The sequence below is a fragment of the Monodelphis domestica genome, chromosome 2, assembly GCF_027887165.1.
Source record: "Monodelphis domestica isolate mMonDom1 chromosome 2, mMonDom1.pri, whole genome shotgun sequence".
NCBI classification, from domain to species: Eukaryota; Metazoa; Chordata; class Mammalia; order Didelphimorphia; family Didelphidae; genus Monodelphis; species Monodelphis domestica.
The window spans coordinates 487,079,703-487,094,667 of record NC_077228.1 but is presented as its reverse complement, the minus strand read 5'-3'; the positions used below and the strand labels follow the sequence as shown (position 1 = coordinate 487,094,667).

Here is a 14,965-nt window from a genome sequence, read left to right as displayed (position 1 = left end):
TTCCACAAAAGAATCATAATTTAAGTGAAAACAAAGATCCCATGTTCCTGGAAAACCAACCATTTTTCAGGACAAAATTAACATAGCATCAAAAGGAATAATGACATTAACATATTTAGGATCTGTTTATTTTCCAAGATTTACAGTACAAAATATGCAAAGTGTAAAATGTTTTAGTTTATTGGGAGAGGAGCAGAGAGTGGAACAAAACCTAGAACTTGTGGAACCCAAACTGAAACAATCTCAGGAAGCTAGACTTTGTGTTCGTCACAGACACGAAAACTTTGCTACTAATTTCACAACTATAAAAGATTTCATTTCATAAAATTTATGATTGCAATTAAAGTTCCATGTGCAGAGAGATGCTGGTTAGCGTCAATTCATTCTTGTACATATTAAGAACAAAAACAAAACCAGAACCCACTTGACTACACCATTCGTGTAGGAAACGTGCAATCAGGCTTTGTCATAACCCAATGACCCAATGGGTGGCAGGTGCAGTGGTGGTAAAATTCATTCCCAAGGAGATGCTGAATCGAAGCTGTGCGCAAAGGCTTGTGGACCTTTGGTTAGTGATTGGCTTTTGCTGGTGCTGGTTCTAAAGGCTTTAGCCCTTGGCCAGTGGCGTGGTGGCTCTCATCAGAAGTGGCTAAGCTCAGTCTGGCTCCTAGACAGAGGTGGCTATCAAGTCATCAAGTACAGTGTGGTTGCTCTAAACTATGGTCTGAGGATCCTCAGTTTCTTTTGCAATCTCCCTTCCTCCCCACTCCAGAGTACCAAATGCAATTGCACTTCTCTTGTCCAGAAGGGATGTGTACAAAAAAAGTTGAGCAGAAATGAAATTTTATTTCAAATTCACAAGTGCAGATTTCTTTTTAGATGCATCACAGTGAATCATTTTATAAATGGAACCAACTCTTCTTCTACACGCTTCTTTGCAAGGGATGATCTAACTTGGAAAGCTCAGACCTCATGGGTTGCCATGGTGAAAGACTTCATCACCAAATGGTCAGCCTACTGGTACTACTCGCTCCATGTTGAGCATAGCCTGCATGCTTTCCATTGGGTCCAAGGGGGTGCTGAGGAATCTGGAGGTATCCTTTCAGTACTGTCGGGAGGATTCCCTGAATCGGAATCACAGGACAGAATCCCACAGAATGGGTGGTCATGACTTGATTGGGACCAGTATTGCTAGAGGGAGGACCCAACATTGATGAGATCACAGGTCCATGGAAGTATTGAATTATGATCTTTACAGTTCAGATTAGGGGAGAGGGGGGTTGCATGGATGGATGCTCATTTATTTCCTCACCAAAAACTGATAGAATTGAAAAGGGGCCACCAAGTCCTTTTCACGTGGATTATTGGAGTGGTGACTGGCACAGCTGTGATTCTGGACCACTCTGCAGTCAATCAAAATGAGCCACCAATGGGGGAAAGGACCTGAGCCCCCATGACCAATTCCCTGAGCACACACAGCCCCTCCACCCCTACCTTAGGACGGAAGCATTGATAGGCGGAGTGTTATTTTTAACAGAGCCTGATCAACTGTAAGAATGCAGGAATAAACATACATCAATACACACTACACACAAAACCAGAGATGGCTATACATTCATTTCCTTTTCACATAGACATTTCTAGGGAAGGAAGAAAAGCCCTCAGTAGGGAAAACCTTGCAGGCTATTCCCATTTCTCCTCCAGGACTCAAGATAAAAGCTTCTTGTTCTTCTGTGGGGCTGCCTCTGGTGAAAGAATGGACTAAGGAATGAAGCATAATTACTGAAGTTCATTGAATTTCTTTAGGGGTAACTTTAGGCCATCCATGGATTAATCACTCATTCACTTACCAAGCAATTCTGTAAAAGCCTGTTAGCTCAAATTCTCCCAATTGGAAGGAGCATTTATAAATGTGGGACGACTTAAACTTGACCCTATTAAAAGGATTTATTTGATAGGTAAGTGAACACAAATCCAAACCACTGGGATTTAGGATGGGGTGTGGTGGTAAGAAGGAAGAAAGGTTAGCAAGAGAAGAAAATTCTGTAAGACATTCCACAAATCCCATTTTAGCCAGTAGTTTTAAACTCCTCCCTCCTCATTTGAAGCAAAAATGAAAAACAATGACAACAAACTACAGTGTATCTGCCAAAGAACAGCAGAACCAACAGAGTTGAGTTTGGCCATCTCTTCTGGTTTGGCCAAACCCCTGAGAAGTGGCAGAAGGGGACAAAAAGACAGGATAACTCCAAAGCACTTGGTCCACTCCCAAAACAAGTAACAGAGAATTGATTTCATGAATCCCAAATCTTTCATTCTGATTTCCTCTCCTATTCGCTAAGTTAATAATTTTCTAAATAGGTATGAATTAATACCTTTAAGCTACTTGGAAGAAATAAAGAGGTAGCATGAATTAGTGGATACAGAATGGGATTTAAAGCCAGGAAGACTTGATTTAAACCCTGCTTATGTCATTACTGGCTATATGACCCTGGGTGGGTCACAGCTTTTCTATGCTTTGATCTATGAAATGAAGAAGGGTTGAACTCAATAGTCTCTAAAGTCCCTTCCAGATCTCAATGCCTTTTCATTCCCACAGTGTGGTCTTTAGGAGATGCAGAAGGCAGAGCTACATTCCTGAGTTTTCCCCAGGCAGCTCAATCCCCCACATTTAATTTATCCACTTCCAAGATATGGCAGAGAGGATTCACCAAACAGCACTGCAGCCAGAAGTAGCCTGGGATGCTGAAAGGTTCCAGGCTAATGCCAGAGACCTAAAAGAGAGGCTCTTCCCACCTAAGAAGAGGGAGGAGGTAGGGCAGCCCTGTTATCAGGTGTTTGAGGCACAGAGTTCATTGTGTCCAGGTTCATTGTGGCCAAAGAGCATTGAGAAATTCTTTCGAGGAGGAACTCAAAATTGTGACCTCTGTTTTCCACCCATATGCTTGGAGTCAGGGAGACCCAAGTTCAAATCCAGCCACAGACACTTAGCTGTGTGATGGTAGGCAAATCAATCAACCTCTTTGAGCCTCAGTTTCTTCATTTGTAAAATAGGGATAATAACACCTAACTCCTGGATCTGTTGTAAGGATCAAATGAAATATTTGAAAAAGTGCTCTGTGAACCTTAAAGAGCTATATAAATGCTAGCTATTATTTTATTAATATTATTTATTATTATATTATATATTATTAATATTATTGTCCATATCCAACTTTCAAGTGCCTTAGAGAGGCCAGGCTCATTATAATAAGCTTACAAATCTTTCATCTGATAAGTCTTTCAACTGGTGATTATTTCCTCACAGTTATATTCATAAAGTACTTTGCAAATCTTAAAGCACCAGAGAAACATTGGCTAGCATCACAATGGGATTTTGTTGTATAACTGTACTAATACTAATAAAGAGGCTATTGGATTTCAGGTTCCTCATGGGCTATCTGATCTTAAAGATGAGGAAACTGAGGCTCATAGAAGATCACCTGTCCAATGTCACACTGGAAGAAAGTGCGAGAGACAGGATTCAAAGGTCCCTTTTTCTTTGTCATTCTGCTACACATTTGACTTGCTCATCATAATTTTGGGAAGAGAAGAGTACTGGATGTTCCAAGAACTAGAACCATGGACCACAGCCTCATTCGGCAGTCTTCAGAGTCCATGATTCAGGGCTCTGTTGTAAGTTACAAAATGTGCTATTTCCTTGGCACTTCCAATAATAATTGATTTAGGACAGGTTTAACCAATTTTAGGACGGGTCGCCAAACTCACGTTTTAGGGGGAAAGACTAGGAGGCTCCAATGTAGTGAATATTGTGCAATAAAAGTGATTCTTGTGATGGGATTTGGTCTCTGTTATGTTTCGCTAATATTCATTTTGTTAGTCTCATTCATCTAGAAATATTCTACATGCAGCTAATTTTACTGGCTCCAAATTGGCCCTTGGTAAGTGGATTCCTATCCTACATTGGAATTACTAGGGAGAAACCATTGTGTCTAGGCTTCAAGTACTGGAAAATGGAAAAGGAGGAAGAGGAGGAGGAGGAGGAGGAAGAAATAAGTGGCAAGAAAGTAGGGAGGCCTTATTTTTAAAACAAAATCATTAAGTGACTTGTAAGTATTTCTCCAAGTTTAGCTGGAAAACAACTGAGAGGATACATAAAACACACAAATGAAGTTACAAATAGGGATCCAGGCATTCTTACCCACACAAACATATTCCCACCCATATCCCACAGCTATAAATGTCTGTGCTGCCTTTCACAGATACATCAGAAACCCAGACAGGAATACAGACACCCAAGCAGACACAGATATCCAAACACAAGCATACTCCTATTCTGAAGTCCTATCTACTATCCCGCCTGGGTTATAACTAAGTGCCGTGTGCCAGGGGGGACCCTTTCATCCAGGGGGGGGCCATCCCCAAGGGGCGAAGACATTCATTCAGTTTGTAGCCAAAGGGTAGACATGTATGATAATAAATTTGTACACCAGGACAGACCTACAAAAATGACATGGAGACAGACGTACACATATACTCAGGAATCCATGGGTGGATAGAAATAAGTACATTTCCCTTTCATGAAAGAACACACAGATGGATAGTGGCCCAATCATGTAATAATAAATACCATATTTCTGTATAACAAAAAGGATTCTCAAACAGAAGCCAATAGTCAGCAAAACTCAATACAATAAAATTCTAGTCATACCAGAGATTGTAGACATCCCCATGCCATACATTATGAATGGATGTGGTTTATATACAGATCAGAGAAAATGGGAGAGAAGAGATTAAATTGGTAACAGGAGTTGGGAGACTGATCAACAAAGCTCCAATTTTCAATTTGAGCTAACAGGTACAGTGGAAAGAATTCTTGACTGTAAGAAGGTTTGAGTTCTAATCTCACCTCTCCCACTGGCTGCTAGTTGTGACCTTGGGCAAGACTCTTGGGTCTCTTTTTTTCAAAGAATGAGGAGGATGGTTTAGATAATGTAACTGTGAAGGATTTCTCTTGAGCTCAGTCCTTGGTTTCTAAAATGCAAATAAGGATTTGGGTGTCCAGGTTAATATTAAGGACTTTAAAAAACAAGGTAAGGCTGGAAATACTCAAAACATGGGCTGGTGCTTACGAGGTATGCCATATCATGACTGGTATGCTAAAGACACATTTGATTTGGAGTTTTCCCTTGATAAATCACTAGGAAAAATCAGAGGTACGTGGCATAGTCTTTATAAAGTCTGAGTGGTTTGTGCATTTCTACTTTGTAAACTTGAAAACTAGTTAGTGGGTATAGAAGAAACAGACTAAAAATAGCATTTAAAGGCAATCTATAGTCCCTTTTTGCTGATCTGCATGTTCCTTATGCTTCTAATAAATATATTTTTTCCTAGGAAATTTTTTTTTCATTTGTCACAGGTTACCTAACAGAAGGATATACTGAGAAAACTTACTAGCTATATTGCTTTAGCAAGTTTGTTTCAGAATACTGTATGCCAATTGCTTCCATTGAATCCATTCCCTAAATCCTAAGAGTTATAAATATAGTATCAAATATAGAGCAAAAGGACTTTACTTTTTCATATCCATGAGAAACTCAACCCAAGTTTATCCTCAAAATCCCAGCTCAATTTTTTAAAGTGACTCTTTAGAAAACCAAATGATTTCCCATGTAGGGTCTGGGTTCAAACGGAAAATGAGTTTCTCCATTTTTCAGCCTTTCCAATAGCGCCAGGAATGCACAGATGGTAGGTAGGGCTTCTGCAAAGAATGAAAACAAACTCACCTGCCACTATCCCAAAGTTGGAGAAATTCAATGGAGAAATTACAAATATAGTGGGCAGAGAGCAAGGCCAAGTTAACTCCTTCCAGAAGTTAGCAATGGAAAGGCTGACTAGTAACACAAAGGAGTTCTTTTTAAAGACCAGAATTTTTATCTCACAAGCATCCTCTTAAAGGACCCTTTATTTATTTTTTTAAAAACTCTTACTCTCCATCTTAGAATCAATACTGATTTGAACCCAGGACCTCCCGTCTCTAAGCCTGGCTCTTGATTCACAAAGCTACCTAGGTGCCACCTAAAGGATCCTTTAAAAAGAGGTTTCCTATCCAGCAGCTGCCCATTTATTCTGCACTTAGTACTGGAACACACCTTTATGTACCAAGATCACATTGCCACACTCCAAATCTATTTCCTGAGAAGGTGACTGAGCATTTGAAGCAACTTCCAGTTCTGAGGGGACCTTGAAGGCAAAATCCCAAAGGAGAGCAGCACCACAGTTAAATGATATGTATTTCCATGAGCAGAGGGGATGGTCCTAGGAGCTGAACAGTGGATTCTGGCACGGGGCCAAGCCCCAAGGAATCCCCCTTCCTCCCTACCCATTTTGCTGCAGAATTAGAACACTGTCGACCCAAGAGCATAGGCTAATTTTCAGTAACAGATATCACATAAACTTCCAAAGACATTGTTTTTAAGGATACACAAAGTACTGAACAATCATAAAAACTTACAAAACAGTGTTCTTAAAACCAATGCATGCTGGACAATGAAAACATCTCAGACAACATGATGCAGCAGATGACCTGGCTGTGAAGCAATACTGAAGTCTTTAAAATAAAATTTTTAAAGTTTGTGGTGGAAACATAGGAGCTGGAGGCAAAAGACTGCTCCAAGATGGCCCTGCTAGAGAGACAGTGTTGAATAGGTTGGCATCCCCATTGGTTCTTTGGCAGGGTCCAGCTTCTTATTCCACCATGGCTGGTGATCAGCTAGAGTGAGCTCCCCACCCCCCAGACATAGAGCTGGGAAATGAGCCCCTTTAAAATAAGTTATATGTAACCAACTAATTCTGATTCACTTGAGCCCTTTCTGAGTTCCCTCTCATCCCTCCCACCAAAGAAATAAAGACCCTAAAAGGTATCAAAATAGCTCCTTTTCTCCCTTGTAGTATTTTAGAGGCAAAAAGCCACACAGTGAAGATGGTCAGAAAATAAACAGGAATTGGATGTAGTTAGCTGCCATTATAGTGGATATAATTTGATCTTTTTTTGTAGGGCAACCTTGAAGGATTCCTTCCTTCCTTCCTTCCTTCCTTCCTTCCTTCCTTCCTTCCTTCCTTCCTTCCTCTCTTCTTCCCTTCCTTCTTTGTGAGGATTTTTATTATAACTTTTCCTCCCTCCCTTCCTCCTTCCCTTCCTCCCTTCCTTCCTTCCTCCTTCCCTTCCTCCCTTCCTCCCTCCCTTCCTCCCTCCCTCCATCCCTCCCTCCCTCCCTTCCTTCCTTCCTTCCTTCCTTCCTTCCTTCCTTCCTTCCTTCCTTCCTTCCTTCCTTCCTTCCTTCCTTCCTTCCTCCCTTCCTTCCTCCCTTCCTTCTCTCTGTTTCACAAAGCTGGATGACACTCAGTCATACCTGCCTATCTCTAAACCACAGTTTTTTATAGTCTATGTCCCTGGCACGCTTTATAATTGCTTGCTGAATCTGGATGGAGTTCTCTCTTGTTGGTGGCCAATCTCAGAAGAAGGAGGGATGCAGGGAGATTTAGGTGTGCATCTTCTAAGTAGCTATTATGAGTCTGTGCAAATCTACAATGGGTGCAAGTGAAGAGTAGTCATGGAGGCTCTTACTGAAAAGCTGGGGCTTTGTTTTTATTTAGTCCTCCCATCTCTAAGAAGAAGAGCCAGCAACAACAGCCATGGACAAGGGCTGCTCCCAAACAGGATGGGAGCAGGACTAAGTAAGACAAACAGAGCAAAATCTTTGGGGAGTGAGAGGTGGGGATGAGGCTGGGGGAGGAGAGGGAGGGTTCAAACAATGCAAGAACCACAATTTGATAGTGCACATTTTCACTGTGATTTCTCTGAAGGATCTGAAGGCAGCAAAGATGAAAAAAAGAAAGGCATTTTCTGTAATGGCCAATGGCCCACGATGGCGAAGCAGTGCTAGACCTTTATACACAATACAGGCTGGGCAGACAAACTTCTTGTCTTTCCTGGGCCAGTCAGGGTCACTTTGTTCCTAGTGTGAACGGTTGTCCATACACCAGGAGCGTTAACTATGAAGAGAGGCAATTCTCTAGGAACCTGTGGGAACAGGAAGTGGACCCAGTAGGGCGGACAGACAGACGGAATGTGGAGAGAACAAGGTGGAGGATGGGGGGAGGTGGAACTGAATGACACTGAGACAGAGGACTAGCTGCTATAAGGCAAGGTTCCCATGAACACGCCAACTCCAATTTGGTTTACAGCTATCTATAAGACTCTGGCAAAAAGTGAGAAGGCTTCTGTAGGAGGGTCAACTACTGTAGCCATGCCTCTTGTGGTCACTCTTCAGGACAAGCGTCCCCTACCTTCTTCCAAATAAAGTGCAGATGGTCAAAGAATACTGGTCTGTCATCTGCCAGTTTCAGTCAGCATCGGAGTAAACCAAAACCAGAGAAAAATCCCACAATATAATATATATATATATATTTAAAAGCAACAAATATAAAACCTTTAAACTGATGTCTCGGATTGTAAGCGAAGGACAAATTTATGAGATTTGGGGTCTACGAACTCTTCAGAAAGCACGATGAATGGGATTTTCTTCACATTAATTACAAGGCTGAAGTCCAAGCACTTAAGAACAAAAACAGCTCCATCCCTTAGTCCATTTGTAACAGCTTCTTCACTAACGAGTGTCCACTGCTTGGAGAACCATCGATCCTTTTCATACTGCAGGGTTGGACCCGCATTGAGGTAACGTTCTAGGAAAGCCTGAAAACAGAGGAAAAGCTCATCAGGAAAAGAGAAAATCTCAACCCCCGGCTCTTTTGTCTTTTTGAGATGTGCTGAATTTTTTATCCCAAGGGATACTCGCCTCCAATTAAATATAACATATTTACTAGAAAACATCCTTGTCTGGTTTTCCTGCTGGTTCGTTAGAACATAAAGGGTTGGGGGAAGAGTTGTTACAGAATCATCCATCACAGAGTTCCTCACTCCCCTTGAACATTTTTTTAAAGAAAGGCTTAAGTGATGAAGAATCATGACTGAATGAGGATGACAGTTGGTGAGAGTAAAGGCTTGTGTAGAATCATTTTTAGGTTCATAGTATGGGTTTTAAAAGTTTGTGCACGCCAGAGAACTACCTCTCCCAGCATGCCCCAGGGGTCTCCCCTCTACTTCCTGGTGTGGGATTGGTCTTGAATGGACCAATTCCATGCTAGGGGGTGTGGTCCCTGGCGTGGGATTGGTCTATAAGGACCAATCCTGGCCCTGGGAGGGACCTTTGAACCTGATAAGATTCAGAGTAGCAGGGGCTCTAGTGAATTTCAGCTAGGGAACTCTGGTGGTTTTTTTTTCTTTTAATAAAGTTTCAAAAAAGAGATCAGAGTCAGATAGTTTATCTTTACAGTCCTCTCAATATGATGGAAGATTCCTGGTTTGATGGATAGGGAGATGTTAGAGAAAGACAAAACCCTTAGGGCTGCTCAGTGAATAGAGAGCAAGACAAAGAGATGAAAGGGCCTAGATTCAAGTCTGACCTGAGATACTTAGCTGTATGACCCTGGGAACGTAATTTTTACTCCCCATGTCCCTGGAACTGATAGTATTGATTCTAAAAACTGATTTTTAAAAAGAGAAAATCATTAGAGCAAAAGGACAAAAATGAGACAAAACATGTAGAATGCTTTTCAAGATTTAAACTGTTCTATAAATACTAGGATTATTATTATTTTTTTGGTTAGAATTATTATAAAAGCTAGTTAAGAAAGATTAGAAAATTCTGACCTATCCCACAGATATGTGGATACTTTTTTGTCATAAGAATTTTTATTATTTTTTAAGTATTTATTTTTATAGATTTATTTATTTACCATTCATTTATTCATTTTTATTTAAAAATTTTTAATATTCATTTTTTAAAAGTAAGGTTCTAAAAGCTAACACTTTTAATTAATGCCACAAGTGACTTTAGGATGGAGGAATCCTACATTCATTGACTTTTCTTTAGTGAAGGATGACCCCAAATGGCACTATTCTCCTCTAATCATGCTGTCTTGCCATCTTTGTACTATTTCTGACTGATAAAGGATACCGTGTGGGGTTGAAAGATAGAACAGAAAGGGAAGCTAGATGGCTCAGTAGAAAGAGCACTGAGTCTGGTGTTGAGAGGACCTGGGTTCAAATCTGTCCTCAGATACTTTCCAGCCATGTGACCCTTACCGTTCTGTCTTGGGACCAATTTTTGTATTGAGTCTAAGACAGAAGGTAAGTATTAAAAAAAAAAGAAAGAAAAAAAGAAAAGCAGAAATAAAGTAGAACTGAATTTATATCTCAGCCACCAAAACATTTTGGGTTCTTTTGTTTTAACTTTGTTTTTTGTTTGTTTGTTTGTTCATAAAATTTTTGGCAGGACTTTCAGACCATTCATAGCTGTATTCAAATCACTAATCCTATAGCTTGTGAATGGAAAGGGCATTCCATCTTTGGAAACTCAACATTTCACAGTACAGTGCATAGAGGGGCCATCTTCAAAGTTAAGAGGACCTAAATTTAAGTCCCAACTATGCCTTATAACAGATGATTGATACTGGGAAAGTTAATTTCTCTGTAACTGTAAGTTACAGAATAGTTACAGATCTGTTTGTCCTAGTACAGGAAAATGTCAGGTCTGAATCAAAAGGATTCCATAGAACAGACAATTCAAAATCAAGGAGAAGAGGTTCTGGGAGATGAAGTATTAACATAACTTCTGAGACCCCAGGAGGTAAGGAATTGGGGAGAAGTCAGTGAGAAAGAGTGGAATCATTTTAAACCACCTTTTTAGACCCATTACCACTACCTAACACCTTCGGTTCCTTTGATAAAGATTGTCCAATAGTTAATTTGTGGCAGCAAGCTGTGGCCTCCCACATGGCCCTTGGAAGAATTTTCCAGTTATTATCAATTAAGTTCAACTCACTATTCCTACAGCTTGTGATGGTTAGGGAGATTGTGTTTTGTTTTTGGATTTTTTTTGCCCATTTATTTATTTATTTGTTAGATTTAAATTCCCAGCTATCTCCCTCCCTCCCCTCCTCACACTAGATCAAATAAAAATTTTAATTTCAAACAATTTTCAGTACCCTCACTGTTCACAAGTTATGGGTCTAGTGATGTGAACAGGACTGAGAATCCTATCAAGAAGTTTAGGGACAAAAAACCCCAAACAAAATCAAAACTGTCAATTTTCAATCAATTTTCAATACTCTCACAAGTTCTGGGAATACTGAAAGCTTAGATGGCTCTTAGAGAGCCAGACCTGGAGATGAGGTCCTGGGCTCAAATCTATACTCAGATACTTCTTAGCTTTGTGACCCTGGACAAATCTGCCTAGCCCTTACTACTCTTTTGCCTTGGAACTGATTCTTAGGAATGATTCTATCTATGTTGAAAGCACAGCAACCACTCACAGACTAATCCCTCTCCTTAGGTGGTCTGGCACCCCACTTCACTCCCCTAGGAGTTCACCATATCAGCCACAGGCTTATTATTGTGGACACTCATCAGGATTAACCCGATGGCATCTCAGTCTCCCAAACTCAAGCATCCCCCAGCAGCAGGGTTCACAGGTATGTGTGATCAACCCAGCAACATTTCTTAATTTTTTTTTTAGAGTTCTATTTGTCACTCTAACTCTTCCTGTAATTTCATAAAGGTCGACCGATCATTATTCTCTGCATTCTATCCTTTGAGCAGAAAGGAAGCTCTCTGAGGGCAAGGACTGACTCTGCTTTTTTGATCTCTGCACCCAGCACCAAAGCAGGCACTGAATAAGTTCTGGTTAAAGGGTAGCAAATTTTATTGACAGGGAAACCTAAAGGTAAAACATAAAAGTCACCCATCATGGCTGTTTAAGCAGCCAAGTAGTGGGGGCACCAGAAGAACCAAAAGGCCCAGTACCTTGGGGGTCATGTTGTTGGTGATGCAGAAGGAAAGATGCTGCAGGATGCTCTCCATGGTGTGATAATGCTGCTGCCGGGTGGTACGCAGGTACTTCTGCAGAGCCCTGGCCATGGAAGGGAAGATGGCTTGGGCTGCCTCTCTGGGGTCCATCACTTCTCCAGGGACCTTCTGTTGTTCTTCTTCCTGGAGGCGGCGGATGTGGACAAAGGCTTCCTCCACAGCAACCACCAGCCTGCAAGGGCACAGGAGTCAACACAGGACTTTTATTTTTATTTTTTTAATTGAGAAATCTTATTTAATTAATTTAGAATATTTTCCCATGGTTACATGATTCATGTTCTTTCCCTCCCCTCCTTCTTCATTCCCCTCCCCCATAGCCTACACACAATTCCACTGGGTTTTACAAGTATCATTGATCAAGACCTATGTCCCTATTATTGATAATTGCACTAATTAGGGTGATCATCTAGAGTCTACATCCTCAATCATATCCCCATTGACCCATGTGATCAAGCAGATGTTTTTCTTCTGTGTTTCTGATCCCACAGTTCTTCCTCTGGATGTGGATAACGTTCTTTCTCATAGTTCTCTTGGAATTGTCCTGGATCATTGAATTGCTACTAGTAGAGAAGTCCATTACATTTGATTGTAACACAGTGTATCCATCTCCAACACAGGACTTTTAAAAAATAACATCTCAGGGAGGCACAGTGTATAGAGTGCCAGACCTAAAGTCTGGAAGTTTTGGGTTAAAATTTGGCCTTCCTAGCTGTGTGACCCTGGACAAGTCTCTTAACCCCCATTGCCTAGCCCTTACCACTCTTCTACCTTAGAACCAATACACAGTATTAATTTTAAGATGGAAGGTAAGAATTAAAAAAAAAAAAGATGACCTCAAGGAGGCTGCATTCTATCAGGGGAAAACATGCACACAGATAATAATACAAAATATAAATTTAATTGGATTGCAATAATCTCCCTTTCTGTATGTATGTGTATATATATATATATTTACATACATACATATATGTAAGTATGTATGTATTAACATATAATGGTAGGGGGACTGGATAAGAAGGAAGGCTAACAGCTTCAGAGATCAAGAAATACCTCTTGAAGAAGGAGATGCTTTTGCAAGGCAGAGGTGGAAACAGAACAAGCCAATAAGGGGCTCGGAAACAATTCTTAAAAATACATAAGATGATGGGTGCAGCTGGGCAGCTGGGCAGCTGGGCAGCTCAGTGGATTGAGAGCCAGTCTTAGAGATGGGAGGTCCTGGGTTCAAATTTGGCCTCAGACACTTCTCAGCTGTGTGACCCTGGGCAAGTCACTTGACCCCCATTGCCTAGCCCTTACCACTCTTCTGCCTTGGAACCAATACACAGTATTGACTCCAAGATGGAAGGTAAGGGTTTAAAAAAAAAATACATAAGATGGAAAAAAAAAAGCCCTCAGCTGCTACAGGGAAGGGAGCCCAGAGATTATCTACTACAATCCCCTCATTTTACAGATGAGGAAAAGGATGCCCAAGGTGTGAAGTTACTTAACCAAGGACAAACAGGTAGTAAAAGTCAAGGGTGTGATTTTGAACCCCCAGTGCTGGGCGCAAGCCTGGCTTTTCAGGTTGAACAAGGAAGTTAAGGAAAGAAACAAAGACAATGAGAGAAAATCTCCTTCTCTTCTTACTTTCACCCTCCAACCTCCACAGGGAAAAGCTGTCACATCAAATAACAGGATTTGGTAGAAGTAATGAGCCACTCTAGAAATGCAATCAAATGGGGCCAGAGAGAGGGAAGACCCCATCCTCTCCCTGAGATGAAGCGATTGCAAGAGTGGAGGCTCCCCCTCCCTCAAGGTATCACCACAAGACAAAGGCTTGGGCAGCACACTGCCTCGGAGAATGGTCTGAGAGTCAATGTCAGGACCCTCCAACCGGACGTGCAGGTTGAAATCTACTAGGAGTCCTAAAGGGAAATTATCAAAGCTGGAGTGGAAGCAGGGTTGGGCTCTTTTGTTTCCTTTTTCCCCTTTTCTTTTTGCCTTTTAATCCTAATTTCATCTCCTTCTCCCTTCATCCCCAGGCCATTATACTCTTCCCTCTTCTCTTGGTTTTCTAGAAGAACCCAAAATGTCAACATTTTTTCTCCCAAAACTAACCATTAAAAACCTGGAAAGATATTTTTACTCTTCTATCTTATCTTCTCCAAGGAACTTTCCCTCAAAGTTATAGCTTCCATGAACCCGACTCCAATATGCTTGTTTTTTTTTCCTCTTCTAATATATTTAAGTATATATGTATGATACTTTATATATATATATATATATATAAACCATATATCATATATATATATATGGTTGAACCATGTATTTAAAATTTAGTCGAGCTCATTCTTTCTCATTTAGTAGTCCAATACTTTTTTTTTTAAAACCCTTACCTCCCACCTTAGAATCAATACTGTATATTGGTTCTATGGCAGAAGAATTGTAAGGGCTTGGCAATGGGGGTTAAGTGGCTTGCCCAGGGTCACACAGTTAGGAAGTGTCTGAGGCCAGATTTGAACCTAAGGACTCTCATCTTTAGGCCTGGCTTTCAATCCATTGAGCCACCCAGCTGCCCCCTATCCAATAGTTTTTCATATTTATCCATGGGTTAAAATTTCCCCAAAGTTATCAGCATATATTTTGTTTACCTGATTAAACAAATTTCCTATAAATCTTGCTGTAAATTTAGGTTGATTACAAATTTACTATATATTTGCCCCGTGGGTTAAAAATCGGTGTATATTTTGTTTACTTGATAAACACATTGATTATACATTTTTTAAATTAATTTTGTTTACAAATTTACTGTATTTATCCATGAGCTAAAATTTCTCCCAAATTATCTATATACATTTCATTTGGCAAATAGATTTACCAAAAATTTTGTTTTAAATTTATTTTGCTTGCAAATTTATTGTGTATTTTTGCATTTCCCAAAGCCATCAGGGTATATTGTTTACATGACAAATTTACTGTAAATTTCATGGTCAACTT

The 14,965-nt window shown here is 40.5% G+C and overlaps 1 protein-coding gene across 2 annotated transcripts in view; it reads right to left on the bottom strand.

Annotated features, from left to right (window-relative positions):
• Positions 1–112: 112 nt before the first annotated feature.
• Positions 113–14,965, bottom strand: part of VANGL1 (VANGL planar cell polarity protein 1) — an 89,506-nt gene continuing 74,653 nt past the window's right edge. The window contains exons 7-8 of one of the 2 annotated variants that reach the window (XM_056819250.1): positions 11,927–12,161; positions 113–8,755 (exon numbers count right to left, since the gene is read on the bottom strand). In XM_056819250.1, the coding sequence (XP_056675228.1) occupies positions 8,495–8,755; positions 11,927–12,161 (496 nt within the window). In that variant the 3' untranslated portion in view covers positions 113–8,494. The remainder of the gene's footprint in view (positions 8,756–11,926; positions 12,162–14,965) is intronic. The other variant, XM_056819249.1, reaches the window with a different exon arrangement.